The 26397-nt window shown below is 46.0% G+C and overlaps 1 protein-coding gene across 1 annotated transcript; it reads right to left on the bottom strand.

The window, feature by feature from the left end:
• Positions 1-2097: 2097 nt before the first annotated feature.
• On the bottom strand, positions 2098-24642 carry pinx1 (PIN2 (TERF1) interacting telomerase inhibitor 1; the record flags this gene model as incomplete). Its single annotated transcript, XM_080832653.1, is given in 8 exon segments — positions 2098-2821; positions 2824-3396; positions 18612-18694; positions 22977-23069; positions 23475-23556; positions 23686-23778; positions 24046-24155; positions 24537-24642. Coding segments are annotated over 8 exon segments (1209 nt in total). The 3' UTR covers positions 2098-2752.
• Between the last annotated feature and the right edge of the window lie 1755 nt (positions 24643-26397).

Below are 26397 nucleotides of genomic sequence, written 5' to 3'. Positions count from 1 at the left end.
AGTTGTTGTTGTACCCATTTCCTTCTAGGATGTGCTGACTTATAGACCATAGAAGCTAAGTGTGGTCAAAGGCTCTAGAATGCCCTTTGGAAAATGGAATGGAGCCATCTGTCTTTGCAAATGTTTGGCACAAGCAATGAAATCATTCTAAAAACCAGGAGCTTATGTTACCTGTCTTTCCAAAAGGAAGTATCACACAGATGGACAGACACAATGTCTTGCTGTTGTCTTTAGATAAGATCAAATTATTCTAAATTTAAATCTCATTATGGTCTTCATAATTTACGTATATTAATTTCACTACCAAATTTGTAGCCGCGATTATAAACATTGTTACCTTTATTCTTCACAAACATCTTGTCTTACCACAAATACCACACGGAATAAAACCATCCAACCGCAGGTTTTGCAAAACCAACATGCCAATCAAGTTGGCAAGCCATATAATTTCACCAGACAGACGTCAAGCAGATTTAGTATCATTGTCATCTGCATTCAATACATGTATACTGAATAAACTGTAGTTTAGTACACGTTTCGCAATAATTGTTTTGAGTAACACAAGCAGCCAGTCTTTCCCTTTCCACTCTTTCAGCCGTAACACCCACTCAGACTCCAAACAAGATAATCTAGTTAGGTGTTTTTGCTGTCCTGTCAAAACAACAGCATTTCACACTTTCATGCATTTTTCTGCACAAGAAAAACAAACCTAGAGACAAGCCACTTTCTTCAATTAGTTATTTCAAAACATAACTTCAGTGCCCCCCCCCCCCCCCCCGTCCATAACCACCCCTTTAATCGTTACATTATATTTGCTCATATTTGTTACATTTTAGCTTACAAACAATATCTTTGTACAGGCACAGGGATGGATAGTGAGTCCACAATGCCCTGATCAATATGGCTCTGCCAATAATATTAGTTGCCTCTCCAAGTTATATGACTCTGCCAAAGCCTATTATCCATTCAAACAATGACTTCATATTTTAGCGTGGCTCAACGACCCTCTTTGTCCACAATCATACATCAACACTGTCACACATGAGATCATGCAGCCCTAAAACCAGAGCCGGCCAAATGTAGCCATCGGCTTCATGTGCTTCCATAGTCTTACTGCTCATGTCGTTGATCACTATGTGATCTTGTCAATGTTGTGTTTGGGACAGTTTGAGCAGGAAGTTTACTAAGTTCCTAATCCGTCTCTAGTCCAATTAACTGACCTGACCTGAACATGTAAATGTAAAGGTACTGGGAGCTTAATATTGTAGTTAAAAAGCATAACGCTTAGTTCTAAATGACTCATTATAAATGTTCTTAGATAGTAAGGCAGGGTGTGGAATGGATGCCACGAGACTGGCAGGGCGTCCTATTTAGTCACGGCGGGTTTTTCGACATTGCACAAGTGATCCTGAAAAATGAGGTGTTTTGAGATTGATGGAGTGTGCTATTGAGGCGCAGGCCCAGACGACACCGCCGCTGACAATTGGTTTCGCAATTGTGACTAATGAGGAAAGAAAATTTAAATAGGAGAGACAGTGACATCAAGAGAGCGATGATGGCACATTTTAAAGTCCCTTAGTAGAACAGGTTCGGTGATTATGCTGGGTCATGCTTCCTTGAAGTGCCAGCAAAGATGACCTTCAGATACGACTCTCCTGGCGCCAGCGAACATTACCTGTATTGATTGTACTCTTCTACCTCATTCACTTGATTTCACTTGTTACCACCAGTTTACTTTCACCTGCACTTTATATACTTATCATTCCTCACTCTTACCTCAATTGCTGCTATTCAATTCTGTTTGTATTACAATTCTGTGTCATATTCTAACTCTTACTGTACATATCATATTTGTTCACTTAGTCCACCCTACATTTGCACATACTCTGCACTTTTATTGCTATTTTGAACTTACTGGTTTGATGCTAAATTGCATTTCGTTGTCTCAGTACTTGTACTCTGTGCAATGACAATAAAGTTGAATCTAATCTAATCTAATCTAACAAGTGATGAGAAGGATTCCTCATGCAGACTGACCATCAGATCTAAGCAACAGTGGATCAAAGAAACCAAACAGCAAAACCATACACTCTGCCGACCACTGAAGAAATCTTTATTAAGTCAAGCTACAAAATTCAACCATACAGGCAGGCTATATTGCAGTAATTATGTAATATTTGGTCTTTAAACTTGAATAATTTACAAAGACAGCTGTAATAATTACTACTATGCCAGACTGTAAACCACAGAGGTTTAAATAATGGTGGAATCCTGACCTCTTGTATAGTGATGAGTCACAAATAGGTCATAAATAAAGTACTATTACAATATGATTTACTTACAGTGGGATAAACCCTGGTATGAAACTGTCGATTATACAGTCAAATTCATCTTAATGTAATAATTCAGTACAATTAAGAAGTCAATCCATTTCCATTCCAATAGATTTCAATGCAAGTAAATTCATGAATTCATCACAACCCTATCTCCAAGGCCTCCAGGTTCTCTCAAGGTTTGCTGATACGAGGTAGAGAAACCACATATACTTGAATGTCAAGGAATATATAACTGCACTTCTTTACAGAATCCCTAGTCAAGTTCTTTTGAGTTCTTTTTGGACTTTTTCTCTTCAACTACGACTTCTTCCTCCCTTCCTCCTCTCCTCTACTCCACGTCCTCCACCTCCTCTCTTTTTCTTTTCTTTTTCTTCGTTTTAGTTTTCCGATCCGTGTCCTCTGCTTTGATCTCTCCGCTATCCTGACCGTCCATCTGGTCTGCCTCTACGACCTCTGCATGTACTTCCTGCACGTGACTCTTCTTCTTCTTCTTCTTTTTCTCTGTTGAGATGCTCTCAGTCACAGCACAGTTCACCTGCACAGGTACAGGGCTGGCCAACTCCTCTTCCTCCTTTTCGGCCTTGTGTTTATTTTTCTTCTTCTTCTTCTTCTTCTTCTCTTGGGAAGTCTGGTCTTGCTCAGCGGTTTCTTCTGCCACGGCAGCCTCCGGGACACTTTCCACAGCTTCCACGTCTTCATCGCCTCTTTTCTCTTCTTCGTTTTCCCTCCTCTTCTTCTTCTTCTTCTTATTTTTCTTCTTCATGGACGGCTGCTCTGCGTCGCTGATGTTGGGGCTGTCCAATGGGGTATCGGAGGCCGAGGGCGTGGGCGTGGGTGTGTCGAGGCCGTGGTTCGTGCTGGTCGGAGCGCTGGACGGGTCCGCTCCTGCACGAGTCCTCTTCAGCTGAGCCATGCGCTGGGCGAAGTACTCCTGCATGGTCAGCGTGCTAGTGACGGTGTTGGACTCTGGATCCTCGGGTTGGCTGGTCACCTCGGGTTGGCTGGTCACCTCGGTTACCGTAGCCTCTTTCCCAAACTCCTCCGGAGAGTCACTGCTGTCCTAAAGATAAAAAAAAAGGAGACTAGTCAGAAAACTGTGTGTGTGTGTGTGTGTGTGTCTTTTCACACAGATGTGCCTTTTCCCTTTTACCTCTCTGGTACTCTGCTACTGGTATGTAAAAGGGAGTCAATATCACAATATGTTAATTGCTGTTACAGTACACTGGCATTATATGGTTATATTATTCTTGGCACAAACACTAACAGTCATGCTAATAAAAATCGCTGGTTTTCCATCTCAAAGTGGATATAATTAAGTCTTTATTGCAGGTTCATCTTAATTAAAAAAAATAAATAAACACCTTTAGACCTCACAGGAAGTTAACGTTACATAACAACAGCAGTAGCAGCAACAACATCGAAACTTCACAAACGTGAGGCGCGAGACCCCAAAACCAACACAAACGCCATATGCTCTCAGCACAAAGCTTTGAAACACTTCACATTAGCACCGCTTAAACTGACAAGTGCTGAAATGATGAGCCTGGAATGGAGGGGCACGTCTGAGTGGAAAGGAACATCAGCTTCCACCACACCTCTCCATACAGACGCAGAGGCACCGTAGCGTCACCTCCCACGCACTGACAGCCACAGACACACACACAGACAATCCACATGCAACGTGCCCTACAGAAAACGAGGCAAGAAATAAAAGACGCTGTCAGTCATCAACCGCCTCCTGTCAAGACTTGCTTGAGGCATGAAGTGACATCACAGCTTGGCTCAGGTGCGCTGAAGCTTAAAACGCCATGCCTCAATGGCAGGTAACCCATGCTCTTGAAGTCGACTGTCTCTTGATAACAGGTCTGTCTGAAAATATATTTTACTATACCTGCAGTTAAAATAACCGTTTATTTAATGGAAGACAAGAGGTAACATGAAGTCATTTTAAAATGAAGACCTGAGAGGAATTATCTCAAGATGCAGGAAGAAGAAAGGTAGCAACTTGCATTTAAAGGATTAAATCATGATGGTTAATATAATCCAGGGGCGTAACTTACAAATCAGGATTTTTCAGATACATAGATAACTATGGTTTACAGGTTTAACGCAACACTCATATTTTGACCGACGATTAAACTTAAAAGTACCATTTTACATTTCACTTATAGTAGACATCTAGATAGCTCATGGACTATCCAGCGTTGAGGGATCCCCCCCACCCCCACCCCCACCGTTGATCTTTTGTTTTAATAATGGCATTCAGGTCTTCAGTCTTTAGGGATGATTTGTCAAACCATGTTTCCCACCAAGCTGGTCTTCTCCTGAAATGAGAAACGACAGCGACCTTAAGCTCGAAAGTGACGATGCCCATAAGACCACAAAGGCTTGCTTTAGATTAAACTGCAAACCTCCAACACTTTGTCACGCGGCCCAAAGCTCCCATTCGTCTTCCTTTTGCTAATAGCCTGCTCAATGCATAATGATTTGCTATGAAGAATACCCACACGGCAAGCCCCTCTGAAAACAAGCAGGGTGCTCTTCATTACAACAACGACAGGTCAGAGAAGAGCATTTTTCAAATGCGATGAGGGGGGGGAAGATGGGGGGGCGGCGGGGGGGGAATCAAGAAGCTCTGAATAATAACTAACAGAAAAAAACATGGTGAGGTCCTATGCAAAACAAAGAGACACCAGGGGAGGATAATCATCGGCTTGGGAACCTGCAGCCGATACGGAATAAAATCGTTTCAGTTACAGACACAGGCAGTCACATGGGACGTCCTTTGATGTACATTGTTTGCTCTGTGAGTGCCTTCTGATGTAGTGTTTTATTAATTATTAAATCAATTTGATTTGATTGTGGCACCTACTCCACCTTGTTACAAAAAAAAAAACCCTGTTAACGTCAGATGCCCTTCGATGATGAAGAGGTCCACACTAGCAAACCATATCCTTCCAAAACTTTTCAAACTCTGGCTCCCTCCGTTAGAAAGATGTGGCGAGGCAAAAGAGAAGTGCAAAAACCGCAGATGTAGGCTCATTAGAAGAAAATACAAACTTTTCCAACTTCCACCCCACCCAAGAAAAAAAAAAAAATCTATACCCCTGGTTGTTGTACAATAGCATTCCCTCTGGTTCGGCTAAGGGGATCGGGGCTTTGCGGCTTGATGGCACGGACAGTGCATCTCTGGGATTTGGCGTAATGGCCGGAGGGCATTTTTAGGAGTTGCCTGTGAAATTACTCTCTGGAGAGGGCCAGGGAGAGGAGGGGGGAGAGAGAGAAGGTAGGGGGAGATTTAGAGAGAGGGCAAAACACACGCTAGTAGGAGAGAGATAGAGAGAGAGAAAAAGAAAGGAGGGATAGTGAAAAGGGGGAACAGAGCAAGTGATAGTGAGAGAGGGGAGAGAGGAAGGAGAGATAGCAAGGAAAGAGGGGGAGAGAGAGATGCAGAGAGAGAGGGGAAATCCTCCTCATCAGAGTGGTGGTGGTTATGTTGTGTGTGTGGCTCCTGGCCTGGTTGCCTTGGGGAGCGTCCATTAAGGCTTATCTCTCTAATACGCAGCAAGAAGTGCTGCTGGTAGCACCCCCCCAACCACACACACACACACACACACACACAGACACACACACACAACTGCTGATCCACTGGTAGGTTTCAACCACACAGTTAAACCCACCGCTGAGATGAACCACAAACACACACACACACACACACAAAGCATCATGGGAGGGTTCCGACACAGAACAACAGAAGGCAAAAACCATTCATCTCCGAAGTGCTAAAATGTCCTGATATTCAGCGACCACTCAAAATTCAATCAACTTTTCCAAGCCGCACATCCAACGCATTCCAATTCTATGATCAATTCCATGATCCACCATGTAATTTGACAGAAGTGTTGAGGAACTTAGCATCTTAATTAGTCAAGAATGTCACAATTGCTAACACAGCAAAGACCAGTTTTGTGAGCAATAATAAGATAATAACTAGAAAATGCATTTCCTGAAGGAAATACCAGTGCATGAAATGCAAAAGTTAAGAAAGAACGAATAAAAGAAAAGTGAAAGAAGGAAGGAAGAAAGGAAAGAACAGTAAAAGAAGGAAAGAAGAGTTGAAGAAGGAAAGAAGAAAGGAAAGAAGAGTGAAGAAAGAAAGAAGAGTGGAAGAAGGGAAGAAGAAAGGAAAGAAGAGTGAAGAAAGGAAATTAGAGTGGAAGAAGGAAAGAAGAGTGGAAGAAGGAAAGAAGAAAGTAAAGAAGAGTGGAAGAAGGAAAGAAGAAAGTAAAGAAGAGTAGAAAGAAGGAAAGAAGAGAGGAAGAAACAAAGTAAGGAAAGAAGAGTGAACAAGAGTGGCTCTGGATAAAGACAGTAAAGAGAGAGTGAAAATATTGAAAGAAGGAGAAAAAAAGAGTGAAGCAGAGAGATGGACTGTGAGAGAAAGTAGAGTGAGAGTGATAGAGAGAAAAAAAAGTAGAGTATGGAAGGTGTCTATTAATATTCCTAGTTATACAGTTGAATGGAGAGGTACAGAGAGAAGAGGACCCTTGGAGGCTTGCTGCAGGTGTCAGTGAAGCACAGGTGCAAGCCAGTTTAATTACCCTATTATGATGTCATAATGGCCCAATGTAAGTCAATGGGAAAATTTAGATTCGTTTTTCTTTAATAACTTAAAAAGTATAAAGTTTAGAAAAGTGAAAAATACATAGCATAAGTGTCCTTTACAAGACCTACGCGACAAAGTTTGAATGAAGTTTCTACGTTAAGCGGTTCGGGCTGAATTAATCGCAGAAAAAGGTAACAAGAATAAGAAGAAGAAGAAGCCTAGGAATAACAATACAGGGCATTTCATGCACTGTAATAATAAGATTTGTGGCTAACTCACTGATGCGTTCTTTAATGCTGCTGCTTGGCCCAATATAGCAAACGTGGTGAGAGATCATGTCCCTTCGCTTCCCTGGAAAAACATGCCACTTCTAGAGAAGATGACAATCATACGAAAGGCTTGTTTTCACAGCATAGGTTGAGTATTTCCACTCCCAGGTGGTGCAGGAAAGTAAACATCGAGTTACGTTGTCTGCTTTTAGGGGAGGACAACAGTGAAATCTGATCTTGTATTGATGTTTACTAAGCAAGGTCTGTCAAATACCACCATATGGTCGACACTCTAGCAGGATTGCTTACAAAAAAGAAGAAACTTTGATAAACTTTTCCTTTCAAAATGTCCTACACACACACACACAGTATTTTGTGCGCTTTAAACCAATTGAACCACTGCCTATACCCAAACCAATGCTTCCAACAGCAACTGCCACCAACACCTTACGCTACACCATCCAACACAGCTCGGGAGTTGGGCTGCCATCATCACCTGCCTACAACCTCCTCTTCCTCCTCCTCCTCCTCCTCCTCCTCCTCCTCCTCCTCCTCCACCACCATCTCTTTCTCCTGAGCCTGCTGGCAGAAGCCGGGCCCCAGGAAGGGGATGCGTTCTCTGCACCGCATGCGGCACGCAGATAAGCCTCCCGAAGCAGCAGCAGCCACCACCAGGTCTTTCCTGCCCACCTCTCCCCTGGCGGAGGAGAGGCCGAGCGAGGGGTCCCTCGGGAGCAGGAGTGGGGCCCTTTACAGGCTGGAGGGGGGGGAGGGGGGGGTAGAGGGAGAGAGTGACAGAGAGATAGACAGAGAGAAGGGGAGGAAGGGAGAGAGGTGAAAGAGAAGAAAACAAAGAAAAAGGAGGAGAGATAGGGAGGGAAAGGAAAAGAGAGGGGGAGGGGGAGGGGGGGGGATTCAAAGGGCTCCTTTTCAGAGGCCGCTTGAAAAACAGGACAATGTCGCCAGCGCCAGCCCAAAGCAATAAACACTCAGAGGGGAAGGCAGCGCGGGCGAGCGGGAAGGCAGGGTGAGGGTAGGAGATGGCGTTCGTCTTAAGGTGTCTGGTGGCCTTAGGGTTCGAATACACATAAGCGTTTTTTTTTTTTTAAATGGGACGCTAGAAAATGCATCGATTCCTATGGTACGCCGCACTTTGGGTGTGCGCCTACGCAAAGCGCGCCAAACCATAGGAATCAAAGCATTTTCTAGCGTGCCATTTTTTTTTTTAAACGCTTATGTGTATTCGAACCCTTACACTATAAGCTCTAAGCAACCGACAGGGCTGGAGGGGCGGGGCAGCTGCTGTGTTTTTGTGTCGCTGCAAAATCGAGCTTATTTTCGTAATGCTGTTTTAGTCCACGCATTTTAGCAGGATGAGATGTTTCTGTCAGTCTCTTCTATACGTAGCACCGCACAGGCCTGTTATGCCGAGGACAATAAAGAATGAGAAGAGAAACTAGTTTCAAGCAAGAAAATATATTAAAGTGGCAAGAGGATGGCTTCTAAATGTCCGGTTCTAAATTAAAACACACTCGTAATGCGTCTCAACCACATGCTTATAATGATGCAGCAATAAGACAACCTAGGGAATTAGTGAACAATGAGTCCTGCTGGGAAGGGTGGCATGTTAACTTGAGTGTCCTAAACTGCGCTTCATTGTTGTGTGTCCAAAGGCAACGAGGTCTACTTTGTACTTGCCAGTAATTCGAGCCCAGATCATGTAGGATGCTGAGCACCTCCATTACAATTAACATTCCCTGCCGGATTGAATGCAAAACATGAAGACAGACAAAAATCTTCGCCGAAAGATAGATCGGACACATGCACAGCGAACTATTTCCAATCATAACAATCACAAATAAATACTACACATTTTTTTTAATAAATTTAAAAAAAGAGGCTTACATCAGTTTTATTTTGGTATCGTTTGTGAGGACCTTGTGGCTAATTTGGCCCAAAGCGGGGTTTCGAGCAGAACGAAACCAGTCACCACACTCCCGGCCATTACCGGCTCCCACCAATAGATAATATTCGAGCGATATCGGGAGGTCTGTTAATTACGGGAGCATGTTCTCATTGTCCTGCCACGATTATAAATTTGGTGGCGGCCTGGGTCTATGGATCGGGGCTCCCGATTACCCAGCTGTCTGTCCCCTGATGAGGGGGAAACTGGCGGCACCACCATCCTTCACAGGCCCTGCGTGGGCGGACAGCTAAACAGGTGGCTCCCGACGAAGACGGGTGCGCGGTTCAGGGTGGCTTGTTAAAAACAACAAAAAACTGCCCTTAGTTAGGTACAAAGGGAGCCTTGCAACTAAATTTCTGAGGAGGGTTTTTTTTTCGTCTCCTTTTTGTTCTTAAACAAAAACATGTGCCGCTTAGAACAAATGCACAAGTCACTGTCAAGGAGAGTGTCCGCGACCCATGTCCGTAATAACTTTACTTGAGCAAAACAGGCTCTTTACAACAAAGGCAGTGGGGAGGACCAAGACTACAACAGACTATTGTTGCTTCCATAACACAATTTCTTAAAAATGTTGTGAAAAGTAGCAGGACAAAATCTTAAGAGAAAGAAATGCAGGACCAAACAGATGCATTGTTAATCTCCTTATCTTTCAAAATTTGTGGGATGGAAAAAAAAAAATGTAAGGTGACAAATGGCTACAAGATTATGCAAAGGACAGGACTAAACTATGCTTGCTTCCTGTACAGTGAAATCTGCCCCCCCCTCTTTCCCCCACCACACCCTCCCTTAGAAGCGCTCGCGTCATCCCGAAGATGGAAGACGCACCGTTTATTTTTGCTGCTGTGATTTATTACGCTAAAAAGGCAGTGATTAAATGCGAAGCCTAGGCCTGCACAAACACACACCACCATGGCGCTTGAGTTCTTTCGGTTGCAGTTTAGCTCAGCTTCCCCGGGCAGTAATTACCTTGCCAGGGCATTCCTGCCTCGGCTCGTAGCTAAGAGACGGCCATTTCTGTTACTGACGCCACCCCCCCCCCGTCCCCACCACCCACCCTGTCTCTCTCTTTTCCTAAAGTGCTAATCTGTACATGTCAGCGCATTGGCACAGTCAGAGGACTGTAGGGTGACTTGCCAAAGATGTGTGTGTGTGTGTGTGTGTGTGTGTGTTGGGGGGGGATTTAGTGTGTCGTTTGGATTGTTTCTTTATTTTCTGTGGCGGCAGCAACGTGCCCTTGTCAACGGTGAGGGTGTGGGGAGGTTTGGCGGTAGGGAAGACAGGGGGCGGCACTTTTGTTTAAAGCAATTAGGTGTTACCCGAGAGCAAATTAAAGTTCCCCTGGCTTCACAACAAACACAGTTTTTGAAGGGCCCACTAGCTCAGGTTACTGCGTCGGGATAGGGGCGCTCGTTCACCAGGGTACCCGCTTAACATCTCGACACCGCAGACACAAACAACATTTATTTGGCTGATAATTTAGATTTAAGCCAACATGCCCAGAAAGCGCACCTCACATTACAGCTGGGATGGTGTTAAAAATTGCTTCATAATGTTATACTATATTTTCTCCAGAAAAGTACGAGGGGTGACCAGACACCAGCACCTTGTTACGACTGCCACACTTTCCTGATGTGGTTCCAGCAGGTTCCCTGTGTCGGGGCAGGAAGGCCGCTGCTGGTGGGGGAGACTCGATTCTGCCTCCGTCAGCAAGTGTTCGAGAATTCAGCCCCGCCCGACCCAGCCCGCCTCCCGAGTGTGTACTCTACCCCCGAACATCCACCCACACACAAACTCCCCTCTCACCTCCACCCAACCGAACCAGCGCAGCGCCCCTCTGCCACATGTCGATTGGAAGCAGGACCAGGGAACCAGAACACAAAGCCCCCCCCCCCCCCCCATCCCCACACCCACCATTTTGGTGCTAGCAGGGAGAGAGCCCCTTAGCACATCCCCCCAACCCCCTCCTCTTCCTCATTTTAGTGCTGGCGGTGTGTCCCCTCCGCAGCACGGTGCGGGCGCCTCGACCCTGGTGTGCCATCCTTCATGTGGGCGACCGTGGGTGGACACGGGACCACAGGTGCCCCGGCCCTTTGTGGCGCTGGCGAGCGTGGGAGTGGGAGAGGCCGCGAAGGTCGTGCCGAAACCCTGGACTCGGTGCGGTGGGGTCGCGGTGGGGACGAGGGGTCGGGAGGAAGAGAGGGACGGTTAGAGGTGCGGTGGGTCTCTGCTGGCTGGAGCCCCTTAAAGCTGGCCCACTTCGGGAAACCCCCTGACCTTTCTCTGACCTTTCTCTTGAGTTAATTGGGGAATAAAGACTGTCCAGCTAATGGGATTAAGGTGAATACTGAGCCATTCAGCAGCACAGATAATATGAAACCAATCACTGGAAACCATATAAATTACCTTCTGAAAGCAAAGGCAAAGGCCAGGTGCTAGGTTTGTGCATAAAACAAATAAAACAGTCTATTTCCAAGGCTGCTTAGTGTATCTTTGAACCGTTACTGATACATAAATACTGAAAAGCACTAATTATATACTAGACGAGAAATATTACTTAAACACAAACGTACTACTCTATATTATATATTACTTATACAACAGTAGTGAATATGCACACAATTTCTCCAGTGAATGCACATTTTTTCATGTCCACCAGTTTGTAAGCAGTTTATTTTTTATTTTTTTTGCGTGTGTGTGTGTGTGTGTGTGTGTGTGTGTGTTTGTGCATGCGTCTGTCCAGTGCATGAATATATACATTTACAAGAGGTTCGTGACCTCCATTGTTGCATAGTACCACAAAAAGGGTGAATGCCAAATAATCTGCAGAGCAACAAGTTCCTGTGGTATTCTGTACGGTCAGACAAGTCTCACTGTGTACAGCTAAACTAAATTAATGCAGCTTCAAGGAGCATATTATTTTAGCCGGACAAAAACTCAAAATAGCTGATAAAATTCAGCTAACCAACGTCAGTTCACCTGACCAAGAAGACTACGTTTGTAACAGATCCTCTCCAAAAAAGCATCATGAACAAACAAACTATTACAAACTTGCAAATTAACTAAAATGTTTGACAGCAATCAACAAATAGAGGAAATGGCTAACAGGAAAGAGAGGGTGAAAAGACAAAAAAAAAACACACACACACACACACCACACACACACACCACACACACACAGACACAGACACAGACGCGCACACAAGCATGCACGCACACACGCATGCACGCACACACGCATGCACGCACACACGCATGCACGCACACACACACACACAGACGCGCACACACATGCATGCACGCACACACGCAGGCAATCCGCCGTTGACGCGGAGAGCCGTGGGTAAAAAATGACTAAGTTTGGTTGATGTATGAAGCAGGCGGCAGTCCATTCATCAGCAGGCCCCTCAGCGGTCGCCCCGGCCGGTCCCTCAAGTCACGGGCCGCGACGCTCCCCTTTTGACTGATTAATTAGCCAATCAGAAGACATTTTTCACCGGCGGCAGGAGGGTTTATTTCAGCTAATGCCCGGGCCCCTTCCTAACAGACTCATTCCAGCCAAGTCGGCTCTTTCTTGCGGGCCCTGCCGCCGAAACAGAGAGAGAGCGGCGAGGAGGAGTGCAGGGGTGGGGAGGGGTTGGAGGTGGAGTTGGGTGGGGGTGTGGGGGGGGGGGGGGGGTGTGGGGGGGGGGGGGGGGGTGTGGGAGAGATAAATCAAAACCTACTCCACCCCTGCAGCTCTCCAACTAAAGCCCCCAAGGAGAGGGGAAGGAGAGAGAGGGACTGAAAGGAGAGAGAGAGAGAGAGAGAGAGAGAGAGAGAGAGAGAGAGAGAGAGAGAGATAGCAACCAAGAGAGAGAACATTTATAACAGATAGACCAGTAGGACTAGAAACAGAGACTGTGCAAGACAAAATGTAAAGCAGCGTAACAGACATAGAGAGAGAGAGAGACAGAGAGAGACAGAGAGAGAAAGGGGGGGGAGAGAGAGAGAGAAAGGGGGAGAGACGGAGAGAGAGGGAGGGACAGAGAGAGCATGAGAGAGAGAGAGAGAGAGAGAGAGAGAGATGGAGGAAGAGAGAGCACGAGAGGAAGAGGCAGACCTCAGGGACACCTGGGGGGCATATGGTGCCCAGGCCCAGTGAGCCGGTGACCGTGTCCTGCTGGCCAGCCCTGGGGTGAGTCCCCAACAGGAGAACAGGCCTGACTGTGAGCCGCAAGCACTCGTCCTGTCTAACAGTGACTAATGATAGCATGGGGGCTGGTGTGTGTGTGTGTGTGTGTGAGGGGGGCACAAGGCAGCAGTGATGGATCACAGGTAGGCCCACGGACAGACGGACAGCTGCTGCTATGGAGGAGCTACTGGGACTAGGCCTCAGGGTTCAAGCCTCTAATGCTGTTCATGTAGAAGGCTGAAGCAGACTAGGCCTCAGGGTTCAAGCAGACTAGGCCTCAGGGTTCAAGCAGACTAGGCCTCAGGGTTCAAGCCTCTTATGTTGTACATGTAGAAGGCTGAAGCAGACTAGGCCTCAGGGTTCAAGCAGACTAGGCCTCAGGGTTCAAGACTCTAATGCTGTTCATGTAGAAGGCTGAAGCAGACTAGGCCTCAGGGTTCAAGCCTCTAATGCTGTTCATGTAGAAGGCTGAAGCAGACTAGGCCTCAGGGTTCAAGCCTCTAATGTTGTTCATGTAGAAGGCTGAAGCAGACTAGGCCTCAGGGTTCAAGACTCTTATGCTGGTCATGTAGAAGGCTGAAGCAGACTAGGCCTCAGGGTTCAAGACTCTAATGTTGTTCATGTAGAAGGCTGAAGCAGACTAGGCCTCAGGGTTCAAGACTCTTATGCTGGTCATGTAGAAGGCTGAAGCAGACTAGGCCTCAGGGTTCAAGACTCTTATGCTGGTCATGTAGAAGGCTGAAGCAGACTAGGCCTCAGGGTTCAAGACTCTTATGCTGGTCATGTAGAAGGCTGAAGCAGACTAGGCCTCAGGGTTCAAGACTCTTATGCTGGTCATGTAGAAGGCTGAAGCAGACTAGGCCTCAGGGTTCAAGACTCCACTTGAGGCACCTTGGATGCTGCTTTTACCTTTTTCTTTCTGTTCTAATTTTTTCTTTTTTTTGTTCTCCCCTGATCATCTACTACAGGTATGAACAAAGCGCTCATAATCACCTTGAAGATGAGAGCCCAGAGCAGGAAGGGCCTGATGGGCTCCCAGGGCCCAAACAAACACCACTGGCTTTGATCTGGGGCCAACCACGTACAGGGCTCGGGGGGAGAGAGAGAGAGAGAGAGAGAGAGAAAGCAAGAGAGAGAGAGAGAAAGCAAGAGAGAGAGAGAGAGAGAGAGAGAGAGAGAGAGAGAGAGAAAGAGAGAGAGAAGCTGTAACCCAAAGGCAGAGGCATGCTGGGACAGTGTGTGAAGACATGAGGGGTGTGTGGGGAGTGTGTATGTTTGTAAGCACGAGAGAGTATTGGAGTGTGGGCTTGTGTGAGAAAAAGTTTGTATATATATATATATATTAGTATGTGTGTATGTGAGTGGAGATGTCTGTGTGTCTGTGTGTGTGTATGTGCACGTGTTAGTAAGAGCGTGTAAAAATGAGAGTGGGTTTAAGTGTGTATGTGAGAACTACTGGTGTGCCGATTTGTGAGAGACACATAGGGATAGCATGTTCATGCATGCATGCGTGGGACAGAGAGTGTGTGTGTGTGTGTGTGTTTGTACTCCTCTGTGTGTATGCGTGCTTGTGTGTGTGTTTGTATATGTGTGCCGCTGTATGTGTGTGTGTCAGGGAGCACTGTGACAAGAGATAAGAGGTTGGCAGGAAGCGCACAGGAGGGAGGAAAACCCCTGGTGAAGGAGGAGGGAAGGAGGCCGGCCAAGACCTCCCCAGCACACACACACACACACACACACACACACGCACAGGTTTCTGGGAGAGCACAGCCCTACCTACCTGCCTCAATGGCAGAACAGGGGGGGACTGGTCCTCAAAGCACCTGGACGGTTATTTTGGGGCATTGGGATGTGCTTGGCCAAGGGGGAAATCATCAACTCCAACTGTCACGGTCCTGTTCTGCAACTACAACACTACAGATACCATGTACTACACGTGTAGCCTAGCAACCGATGCTAATTAGCAGGTCAAGACATACCAATGGACAAAGCAAGGTAAACTGTAATACAGCCTGAACAGTAGTGCAGAGAAAAACAGGGCCGCTGGCAGTGGCGGTATGGGTTCAACTAGACTGTTACGGGAGTTAAAAATATCATCCAGTGTTTCAGTTAAAGATCTCTAGCAATAATAAGTAGCGTCTGGCTGTAGTGGACAGTCCACAAACACACACACACACACACACACACACACACACACACACACACACACACACACACACACACACACACACACACACACACACAAATACATAGATACACAAAGGTACACACACAGAAACAATACGCACACACACAGAGCGGTCACACACAGGCTGGCTTTAGTGGACGGTCCACACACACGCACAGACACACAAACATACAAACACACCCACACACCCACACAATGCCCCTCCACCCCTCTCCTCCCCTGGTCTAAGTGGCCTTTCTCTGGCTGGTCCTGCCAGCGGTGCGGGCCACTAGTCCTCTGGGGAGCCCATTGTGATTGTGCTCAGATCGGTTTTCGATCCGGTCAATGGTGTCCCTCCTGAGCCGCGCAATAATAAAGCCGGGCAAAAACGATTAGCACAAGAGAGGAAGACAACCAAAAAAAAAAAGAGTGAGAGAAAGAACATAACAGTCCACCTGCATTTCCATTTCCCCCCTATGCCAGATACTGGAGAACATCGGACTATTGTGATGTTGGTCCGATGGGCCCGTGGACTGGGGGGGGTGGGGAGCTGCAGGACCGAGGGAGGGGGGGCTGTTTTTGACAACTCTGGGCCCCCCCCCCCCCCCAGTTTGAGTGTCCAAGGAGGACCAGAGCCACAGAGTCTGCTCTCTTCATGATATGGGTTGTATGGATTCCGCACGGACAACAAAGACCCAGGCCCACCAACACCACCTGGGCATCGGGAGAGGTGGCAAAGACGCAGGCCCACCAACACCACCTGGGCATCGGGAGAGGTGGCATAGACGCAGGCCCACCAACACCACCTGGGCATGGGAGAGGTGGCAGAGACGCAGGCCCACCAACACCACCTGGGCATGGGAGAGGTGGCAAAGATGCAGGCCCACCAACACCACCTGGGCATGGGAGAGGTGGCAGAGACGCAGGCCCACCAACACCACCTGGGCATGGGAGAGGTGGCGGAGACAAAGCCCAGGCTGAACAACTGCTCTGAGGCCCTAGTGAGAGACTGAAGAGGATGTGTGCAGTGTGTCTGAACACGGCGCTAAGCACACAAGAATCTACTAAAAATGAAACTGAAAAAAAAGGAGTTCAGTCACATTCTGACAGCGGAAACTTTTAACGTCATTCTTTAATTAACTTTAAACGTTCACCTTCCTTCGAACAACTGCATGAAAGGCACATAAAATTACGTGGGAGTGTTTCTGACGTTTCGATTAATTTCTGCATGACTTTACTTGGTACTACTTACAGTGTGAATAATCAGTGTGAGTAACCATCAGTGTTTGTTTAAAAAAAAAAAAAAAAAGTTGGTAAACCTTGTTCACGTAAATAAAGCAATCATGTTGTCAAGAAATAGTACATTGGGCACGCATACCTCCTCCCCACTATACCATGATTTGGGTATCTATGACGCTTGCTCGAGCGTATCCTAACTGTGTTTTCAGTCAGCAGTTCGGTAAATCGACATAATTGCAGCCGAAGTGAAATTCAAGCAAACATCAACAAAAAATGCTTAGCAACCTCGCCAACATAAACAATGACAAGCATGCTGGAAGTGCACCTGCAAACAGGTAGGAGAAGAGGAGAGATGGGTGACATTCTTTCAACGTTGGATAAACAGTAAGTACTGTTTACAGCCAAATACAGAAGGCACCGACCGGAATGAGTTTTAATGGGAGAGTAAAACCACTAAACTCCAAAAGACTTGCCAAATCCTTTTTGGGAGAAATGGGAAAGTGATGACTGATGTGATGCCTCAAACCAAATCAAACCACAAATTGAGAAAAAATGACGGCATAAAGGTTCCTGGGAAAAGTTTTCAATGGCATAAAAATAACCAAGCTCACCCCCCTGCGGTAACGTACAGGGGCCTAGTTCACCTCCTGCAGGCAAAATCAGTGCTCACACTGACGATGGCGTAAGGCCGAAACGCGTCTGTACTAAAATAAACTGCTTTTATTGGTAAAGAGAAAAGCCTGAGAGTGCGGTTTTTATTCTACTAATAGTTAACATTCTTTTACTCGCACCCGAAAACGCATTTATATATATTTTTTTAAGCAGCCTAGAGCGCGCCTATCCCTACTAAAATCAGTGCTCAACCAGGCAGTGGATTACTGTCGTCTGCTAGGCCCTCTATTGGCATCACAGCAAAACTGTTAAGACCAAATCCGACGATGTCAACTTCGTCCCCTTCAGGACTGATAACTTTACAGTGGCAACCATTCTAAAAGTTTCGAGGCGTATCTTCCAGGGATATTTTTTTGCACAAGTCATCATGAATGGACAGGGGCAGACTTAAGTGCTTATTACGCCCTTGAGGCGGTTATGTCCCTTCTCGCAATTTGAGCTTGATGGAACATTACCTGATATGACTGTTGCTCTGAGAAACAGCTCGAGAGACAGAGATAGAAAGAGGGGAGGAGAGGAGGGACGGAGGGAGGGAGGAAGAGCAGGGCTAATCCTTTAACAGGATCTTGAGCACGCGCTCTCTCTCTCTCTCCCCCTCTCTTCCTCTCTCTCTCTCTCTCCCTCTCCCTCTCCCTCTCCCTCTCCCTCTCCCTCTCCCTCTCCCTCTCCCTCTCTCTCTCTCTCTCTCTCTCTCCCTCTCCCTCTCTCTTTCTGCCCGCGGTGGCCTGTGCTGGGATGAGGCGAGGCACGCTATGACACGGCTAATCGGCCGCCACAGGTGACCTCAGGATGTCACGTGACTTGGCAAGAATCAGTCAGCCTTGCTTACCGAACAGGAGTGCACGTGGGTGAAGGGAGGGAACGGTGAGTGTGAGTGTGTGTGTGGGGGGGGGTGAATGGAAGGACTCCCCACACACACACACACACACACACACACACACACACACACACACACACACACACACACGCACGCCTTGTCTATGGTGATTGTCCCCCTGCAGTGTGTTGACTCTGGTGTGTTGACTTGAGACTTCACCACCCACAGCACAGCACAGCACAGCACAGCACAGCACAGTAAAGGGAAGGTGCTTCTGGAAAGGGTTTTAGAGTGGTTGAAGTGCTGGCTGCATGTGTATCCCTTTTTTCCCCTTTTGTTAATTTGTAAATGGCACCAGTGTCACGTACCTCATCTTGGTTTTTTGATAGCTTTGACCTCTTCCCAAAGATGCATGCCAGGTCAGTTTCACTGCGACTGGACAAGTCCTTTCCTGAAAGGCAAACAAAGGACTTAATAAACAAAACAAAGACAAATTATTTTCAACACTCCTTCCAAAAGGGGAAAATACCCTACCAGCCTAGATATACTCGTCAACTTGTATGAAACTCCATCGCAAGTCTACATGCTTCCAAAGAAAATGCACATCAAAAACATGTGGAAGAAACTTCACTGCCAGTATGCATACATGTGAGTTATTGATTGATTGATTGATTGGTGGAATTAAGGAATGTCGTTTTGAGCTTAGGCTGAGAAGGAAGGTGCTGGAGGATAGGGAGAAACACTGAGGTGGGGGGGACTGGAGGGCAGTGTTCTGTGTTGCCACTGAGGTAGCTATTGGGGGGGGGGGGGGGGGGGGGGGGGGATGAAACGGACGAAAAAAGAAAAACAAATGGATCAAGTGAGGGCTCCGCCTCACGCCTCCCAATTTATTTATTTTTTTCCTTTCTTTTTTTTTTTTTGTGTTTCCAGGCCCTCAAAGGCTCCAGGAGCGGCTGGCCGCCCGTCTCGGCCTCTCTGCCTCCAGTCACACTCGTCCAGCTGCATCCTCTTCCTCCAGCTCGGCTCCTGATAACATTTGGTTATTTATTGCTTCTAGTCAGCCCCCCCCCCACCCCCAACTCCTTTTTTCTGCTGCCTGGCTTTTCAAAGGGGCGTCTTTGGCCTCTGCCTTTTAAAGCACACCAGAAGAAGGTGGAGGGGAGAAAAGAAAAAAGAGCAAAGCTATCCTGTAAGGGGTCGAAGTATCCTAAACCAAATCCCAGGTCATGTAAACCATTTACTGATCTCAAAGGAGTTCCACCCTGACCTCCATCTCACCAAAGCATAAATTAGTTTTGGGGGAGAGAAAGAAAATTTGACTTCTCTCACACTTGGCTTCACGCACACACACACACACACACACACACACACACACAAACATGAACTAAAGAGTGTGTGCCGGGTAAATTCTAAAGACATGCACAGGCTAAACGCCTACTCCTACTTTCCCCACTCCACAAACGTAAAATGGCCGCAACCTGTCCTGCCCTGCGGTGGGAGTGCAGGTGTTGTGGGATACCTATGGGGCCTATGGGGATTTGGGTAAGGGTTGCCATGGGTGACAGGTGATACGGCAACAGGCGCAACTGAATGCGGGCCAAACCAGCTTAGCAAAATCACAGAGATTTTCTGGAGATGGACAAGCTAATCTGACAACCAACAAACTAATTGGCTGAGAGATCAATCATGCTCCCAAAAATCAAAAATGACACATAAATTGTTCCTGTCAAGAGATTAAGCAACCATCCCATCTTGTTCAACGGAAAAACACTTTAAAGCAGGATGTCCACAGAACCTGTTAAACTAATAAAGTCCGAAGTTAGGACGTCTCATCTCAGTCTGCCTGCACCCATTACAACGAGGGAATAACACTCATGGAACAGCCCAAGGAGGGAGTGAAACAGCCAAAGTGATGGGGGGGGTGCTTGATATTGCACTTCAACTCCAAGACTTGCCAGTTGATGAATAGGCAGCAAATTAAAAGTGGGTTACTGGTTTACACGCAGGAGAGAGGGCAGGCGAGCGCAGGGCTGGTTCTGGAGAGGCTCGTGCCTTTCCCCAGAGAAAGGGAGGCCCATCAATCGTCCCCAGGAGCAGCAGCAGCAGCAGAGTGGGCCGCCGCCAGCTAGAGCGGGGCATCAGAACCACCAGAGCAACTGAACTCCACACAACAGAGTGGACACTCCGATTCAAAATGACACTTGGTTCCCTGCTAACCACGGAATAGCATGGGAATTAACTGATGGAGGGGGAGACGACGGAATGTCATTACATTCATTGAGGGTATTACAGATGCATTCTGGGTATGAGATGCATTATGGGAATAAAATGCCTTCATCTGCTTCTTAGTATCCAGTCATAAGCGTCACCAAGGTCTCCAATGAAGTAGGAAGCTCTTGGAAGAACGCTGCTCCTGTTCATTCCACCCTTTTCAAACTATGATCATGAACAAACTTCCAAGAGAGAGAGAGAGAGAGAGAGAGAGAGAGAGGGGAAGGACCAATCACAGAGGCCCCTGCTCAGACCTCTTATGTCGTGTACCTTATCATTGAACACGTCAAGGGAAATTATTGGTAAAGGATCTTTCGCCAAATGAAGAATATAGAACAGCTAATTCAAAGGGGACTCAAAAGGATATTTGTGCTATGTAAATATTAGCCAACGGCACAGAAGCTGGTATTTCACCTGCCAAGGTAACGCCCATCTCAAACTGGTGCCCTGATAGTCCTCTTACTGGGACAGGATGCCATCTGCTTCCGAAACCATAATGCACCAAGCCATCACCTCCACTTGGCAGACAGCGGGACTTAACTGGCACTACTGGCAACCTCCTCAACTTCACATGTAACCGGTTTAGCCTGGATAAATCCATTACTCGTATTAACCTGCCAACCGTTGCTAAGGGACAGATATTGCAGGCGCAGGCCAACGGAAAGATTTGTGGTGTCGCAGGGAGACTACTGGTTACCAGCAGAAATCCAATACCACGAAAACGCCCTCATCTGCCCAGGCTTTGTAAGGGGGGGTGAGGGCGTGCTGTTGGTGGGGTGACTGCAGAGTGTACACAGCAAGGCAAGGTAACTCTCTGCCAGGTGGAACTTTGGAATTGCAAAGTCATGGTAACTATGGGCTCAACAGGTAGAGCAAGGTGCTAACATCACCAAGGCTCTCAGAGCACCAGACAAGACAAGGCAACTCTATTGGACCCAACTTGAACACTAGGGACGACAACACACTGGAAGAGTTGGTTAAGCATCAAGGTTTGACACTAAGGAAACGTTCAAACTCTTCGGTTATGTTCCTGCACATTTAGTCAGTTCAAATAAGACCCGACAGCAACTTGATTAGACGTACGTGGAGTCAATTAACCAAAAGTCTTCACAAACATTTCACCAAGGAGGTCACAGTATACAAGAACTTGAGTTAAGGTCACAGAGCTGGGTTCAGAGGGGTTGCATGGGGACTAGAGGGTGGGGACAAGGCCACCCCTCCTCCACAGTTTAGGTCAGGGAGCATCCCATCAACCTCACTCACGACCCCTCATCCCCTCCCTACCTCCCCCTGTCTCTTTCACACACACACAGCTTTTCCGCTAACCTGCTAAATTAAGATCTCAAAAATCAGAGCCAAAGGGGGATATCTCGTTGACAGGGAGCGTCTGGTCTCTATCTCCGCGGCCCATCAGGCGGTGATTGAGGCCATTTCAGGCACCCAACAGCGACTGTCGTGGCCCACACAGGAAACAGGAAGTGGTGCTTTTAAAAGTGTTTTTTTTTTCTTTTTTTTTGCAGTCGTGTCCTTACTCTGGTGTGATTAGGGACAAGCACACTTTCCCCCACATTCCACACTGTCGCGGAAAAACAACGGGGCAACGTGAAGAAACATCAAGTGTTTTCGCTCACGATAACCACACACAGAGATGGTATCAGTAAACATAGTACGGACCTGTCTGGAAGTCTTAAACTTCTGTAGACATAACTGAGAGTCTCTGATTGGCCTACTCTCCAAATTACATGACTCCAATCATTAAAAACTAAAAACCCATATTAGCCCTTCTGCAGTAAGTGAGCTAATCCACTTGGTCCAGTCTGGCGTCTGACTTTTAAACATTAAGGAGCGTGAAGTAGATGACCTGGCGAAAGCACGGTCGACTCCCCAGCTCCGGCGGAGGAAAGTGTTTAAGTTGACCGGATAGCACTGACCCGTGACCAAAGAACGACATGGTTAAGTGGAGCACAGGGCCGATAGCAGCCGGAAACCTTAGGAGGTCGTACAAGGTTTGACTGGAAACTTGCCATCACAAAATCTACAGCACACGGTTGATGGAAGATCATATATTCTTCTCCAAGGCTGCCCTAGTTAGTGTTAGGCTAATCATTCACGTAACGTGTATAATCAAAGAGGAGTATCACAAAAGATGCTTGGCTATTTGTGATTGAGATGTAATATTAGGGTTTGCAATGTCATGTTGAAATTCACCTGAAAACCCTGACCTGGATATACCCCACTTAGCTTGACACAACCATGTATTGCATAGACATGTTTTCATGATATGACCGATATTATATTCTGCCCATTGTGGTCATGACAAAGTTGTATAACTGTATCGTGGTTAAAGAAAACTGTTATCAAATAATTATGGGTGATATTAACAGTGGTCAAATTTGAGGTGTCAATTTGAGCACAATCCCTCTTGAGGAAAGTCTAGAAGCACTTCACAACGTCACACTCACCTTTAGTGAACTTCATGTAATGTACCCTCTTTCTACAAGACTTGGACTTCTCCTCCAGGCTGAAGCTCTCCTGTTTCTCCTCCTGTGCAGGCTCTGGTGTTCACACAAACAAAGCAAATATTGATTCCACTCCTTTCAGTTCGAAATTTCAAATAAAACACACAGAATCATAACTAGTTATAAATATCGCAAGAGCTAATTCCACTCAAATAAGAGCAAAGGTCTGCCCCCAATGGCTAAAGTATAACATTTCAAGTGAAATAATAAGAATGTCAATAAAATAATCCTTGATAGTATCCTGCAGCTTCATGGTAAACTGTCACCGATGGCCACTCAGGGAAATGGGAGGCAGTCGTAATGCACTTTGAAAGGTGCAACAGCGCCATCTAGTGCTGCATAACAGTAATGGTATAAAACTACACCATGGAAAAAGGACTCCACCAAGACCTTTTATTACTTGACAAGTGCAAAACGGAGCATATATATCACATGAAGTACCGTTGGTGGTGTTCTGGCCATGACAGTTGTTGAGATCTGCCAGAAGCTGATTGAAATCATCCTGATGTGCAATCCAGTTATCCTAAAACAAAACATGTAACATAGCCAACAAGGCAGGGAAGTGTTTCATTAGTTCACTCAACACTAATCAGCATATGGTTATGAAAAACAGTTCAGGAATAAGACAGTAGGTGATGTGGTGGGCTCTCACCTCATTGCTGGTAGTAGTGCCCAGGCCAAGAGTGTTGCTTTTAAGCTTCACCTTTATGTGCTCTGTTGATCCCTGCTCTGTTTTCCCCAGTCCCTGAAATATACACAAGGAACGTAAACATGCAACAGGGGCAAAGGTGTATTGCTCACTTATGTAGCCATCAGGTAAACATAACACTGGCTGTCACGCACTAACATGACAACCAAAGGTGTATTGCTCACTTATGTAGCCATCAGGTAAACATAACACTGGCTGACACGCACTAACATGAGGGCTGTCAAAAATATGTGCCGGTCCTAAACTAAGCATTTGTCCAGACGTTATCTCAATCATACAGGTCGGTTGTAACTTACTACATACCTTGCCTTTGGACCAGCCCATTCGCTCCAGCATCTTGTGGCCAAATTTGGACTCATCCTTGCTCCAGGTGGTGTTTCTTGGATCCACAGACCATTTCTTCTTTCTGCGGGCTATTGATACAAAAAGAAAGAGAGCTGCTATCTGCTTCTAACAAACGGTGATCAACATCAGAGCGACCACAATTTTCAGCAAAACGTCGATGCCAACCACGTTTTCACGTTCTACTTACCGCCATATAAGTTCACTATCAAGTTAGTGTTGCCTTAAAGTAGTTATTAGTAGTTTTTTTTATATAGCAAAACTAGCTAGCTTGCTAGCTTACTAGCCGACACAATAACTTGATTTGATCTAGTTCGGGTAATGTCAGCTGCTTTTAAAACATTATATGTCTCATGATTACGCATACATACACATTTCATACGACACAGTATACAATATTAACGATAAACACGTTAAAATATGTCCGTTTGCTATACAGCAATGAAACTCACGTTCAGCAAGCATGGACATCTTGAGGTCCTTGGACACATGAGGAGAGTTACGATGGTGTCCCTGTTGTGCCTGTCTAGAAACGTCACTAAAAAGGTACATACCCATTGAACATATCTTATTAGAAAAGAGACGGATGTTTCTTAATAATTAATCATCATTATTATTCTTGCTATTGTACAAATATGAAATGTATGAAACTGAGCATTTTATTGTGAGACGCATCGAATGATACTGAAGCACTGTCCGTTCTTATTTTTTATAAACACAAGGGGGCAGTATAGTATAATTTAATGATAGCAGGCAGTACAGCGTAAGAAACGAAACGAAATGCTTACATTAAGTCATTGGTGAGAATGTTACTGTGCATTGATGCATGCCTGAGGACTGAGGAGGTAAAGAGCGGTTACTCTTGTAATGTAGCATAAATTAGGCTATAGGCCTACTCTTTGGAACACTAATCAGCCTTAGTTGGTGAAATGCATTAAGAGAAGGGGTTTGTGTTGCAGGGGAAGTGGGTGCTATGACTATGTGGCATATGACATCTGTGGGCTTCTTTTCAAAACTGAAATCATTGAAGTATGGCATCTCCTCTATACATGCCAAGATGTTTCCAACATATCTGACCTCTCTAGCAATTAATGTCATTTTCTAAAGCACAGACAGTTTGTCATTAGTCCTTGAGGAATTATTATTTATTCTCTGAGGCCTTCACAACAACTTGCCAGTACATCCCTTATCCTGTTATATGCAATCCTGTGTTGAAAATTTCATTTTGCAAACATCTTACCATAAATTTGTATTTTCATACAATGTAGTGTCTAATTATTACCTCACCATTACCCTTAAAATGCCTGAAATCCTAGAGACCGTTACATTTTGTAATACCTGGCAATTCTAGGCGGTATAATGAGCAACATAAGCCAAATGCCAAGACTGTCTCAGACTGTCAGTGTTGAAATACACCTGGTTCAATTAAATCCAACCTCTACTCCCACACATGCACAGCTATTCATTTCATGAACATTACATAACAGTGGGTATTGCAATGCAAACCTCATTCAGAAACCAGACCCGCTTGATAACATCGGATATCTAATATCACCATCAGCATTTCTTTGGTAATGGAACAGCGCTCTTTGTCCTTGTTCTGAAATAATGGGCCCACGGTGGTGTGACCGACTTCAACCTTGAACAGTGTACACGGTATGGTCTTACACAAGCCGCTATCTAGGGAGTGAGTGCTGTCGGCTCGCTTGTGTGCCGAACAGGGTCAAACTATTTGTCTTGCATCCAGATAGTGTGTTGATGTAGGCACTGGTGCTGGCAGAGTTAGGGTGATGCCGCCATGCACTCTTATCATACGTCCCAAACTGATGAATGCTGATGAATTGTGTTTCTAAGAAAATCTGCAAGTGTTCTGCTGCAGCACTTTGTAGTCAGTAAATGTCCTCTGTGGACGTGGAAGATCATCCAAGCGTGGGATGGGTGTTTTGTAAGAGATCCCTGAAAGTATGTCCAGCAGAGATGCATGTGCCAGGGTAACATGCTTGAGAAGTCTGAAAGAATCACATCAGGGGTAAAAGCACTGTGTCGCCACTGTTTTTATGCTATCCGCTTCAGCTTTCTTTTGATCCTTCATTTTTTTCCTTCTTTCTCTTTCTCTTTCTTTCTTTCTTCCTTTTTTGATTCCTCATTACTTTGTCCTGGTCATCTCACTCAAAGGAGCTCAGTCATGTCTTTGTATCATCAGATGAAGAGCTCTGTCACCAAACTGCTAAAGTTTCAGTAAAATTACACAAAAGATTACATAATCATTGAAATAACCAGTGGGTATCGCCAGTGGTGTAGTCCAGGGTATAC

The sequence above is a fragment of the Sprattus sprattus genome, assembly GCF_963457725.1.
Source record: "Sprattus sprattus genome assembly, chromosome: 2".
Classification (NCBI taxonomy): Eukaryota; Metazoa; Chordata; class Actinopteri; order Clupeiformes; family Clupeidae; genus Sprattus; species Sprattus sprattus.
Note: the sequence above shows the minus strand (reverse complement) of the source record. Positions and strands in the feature narration are given on the sequence as shown.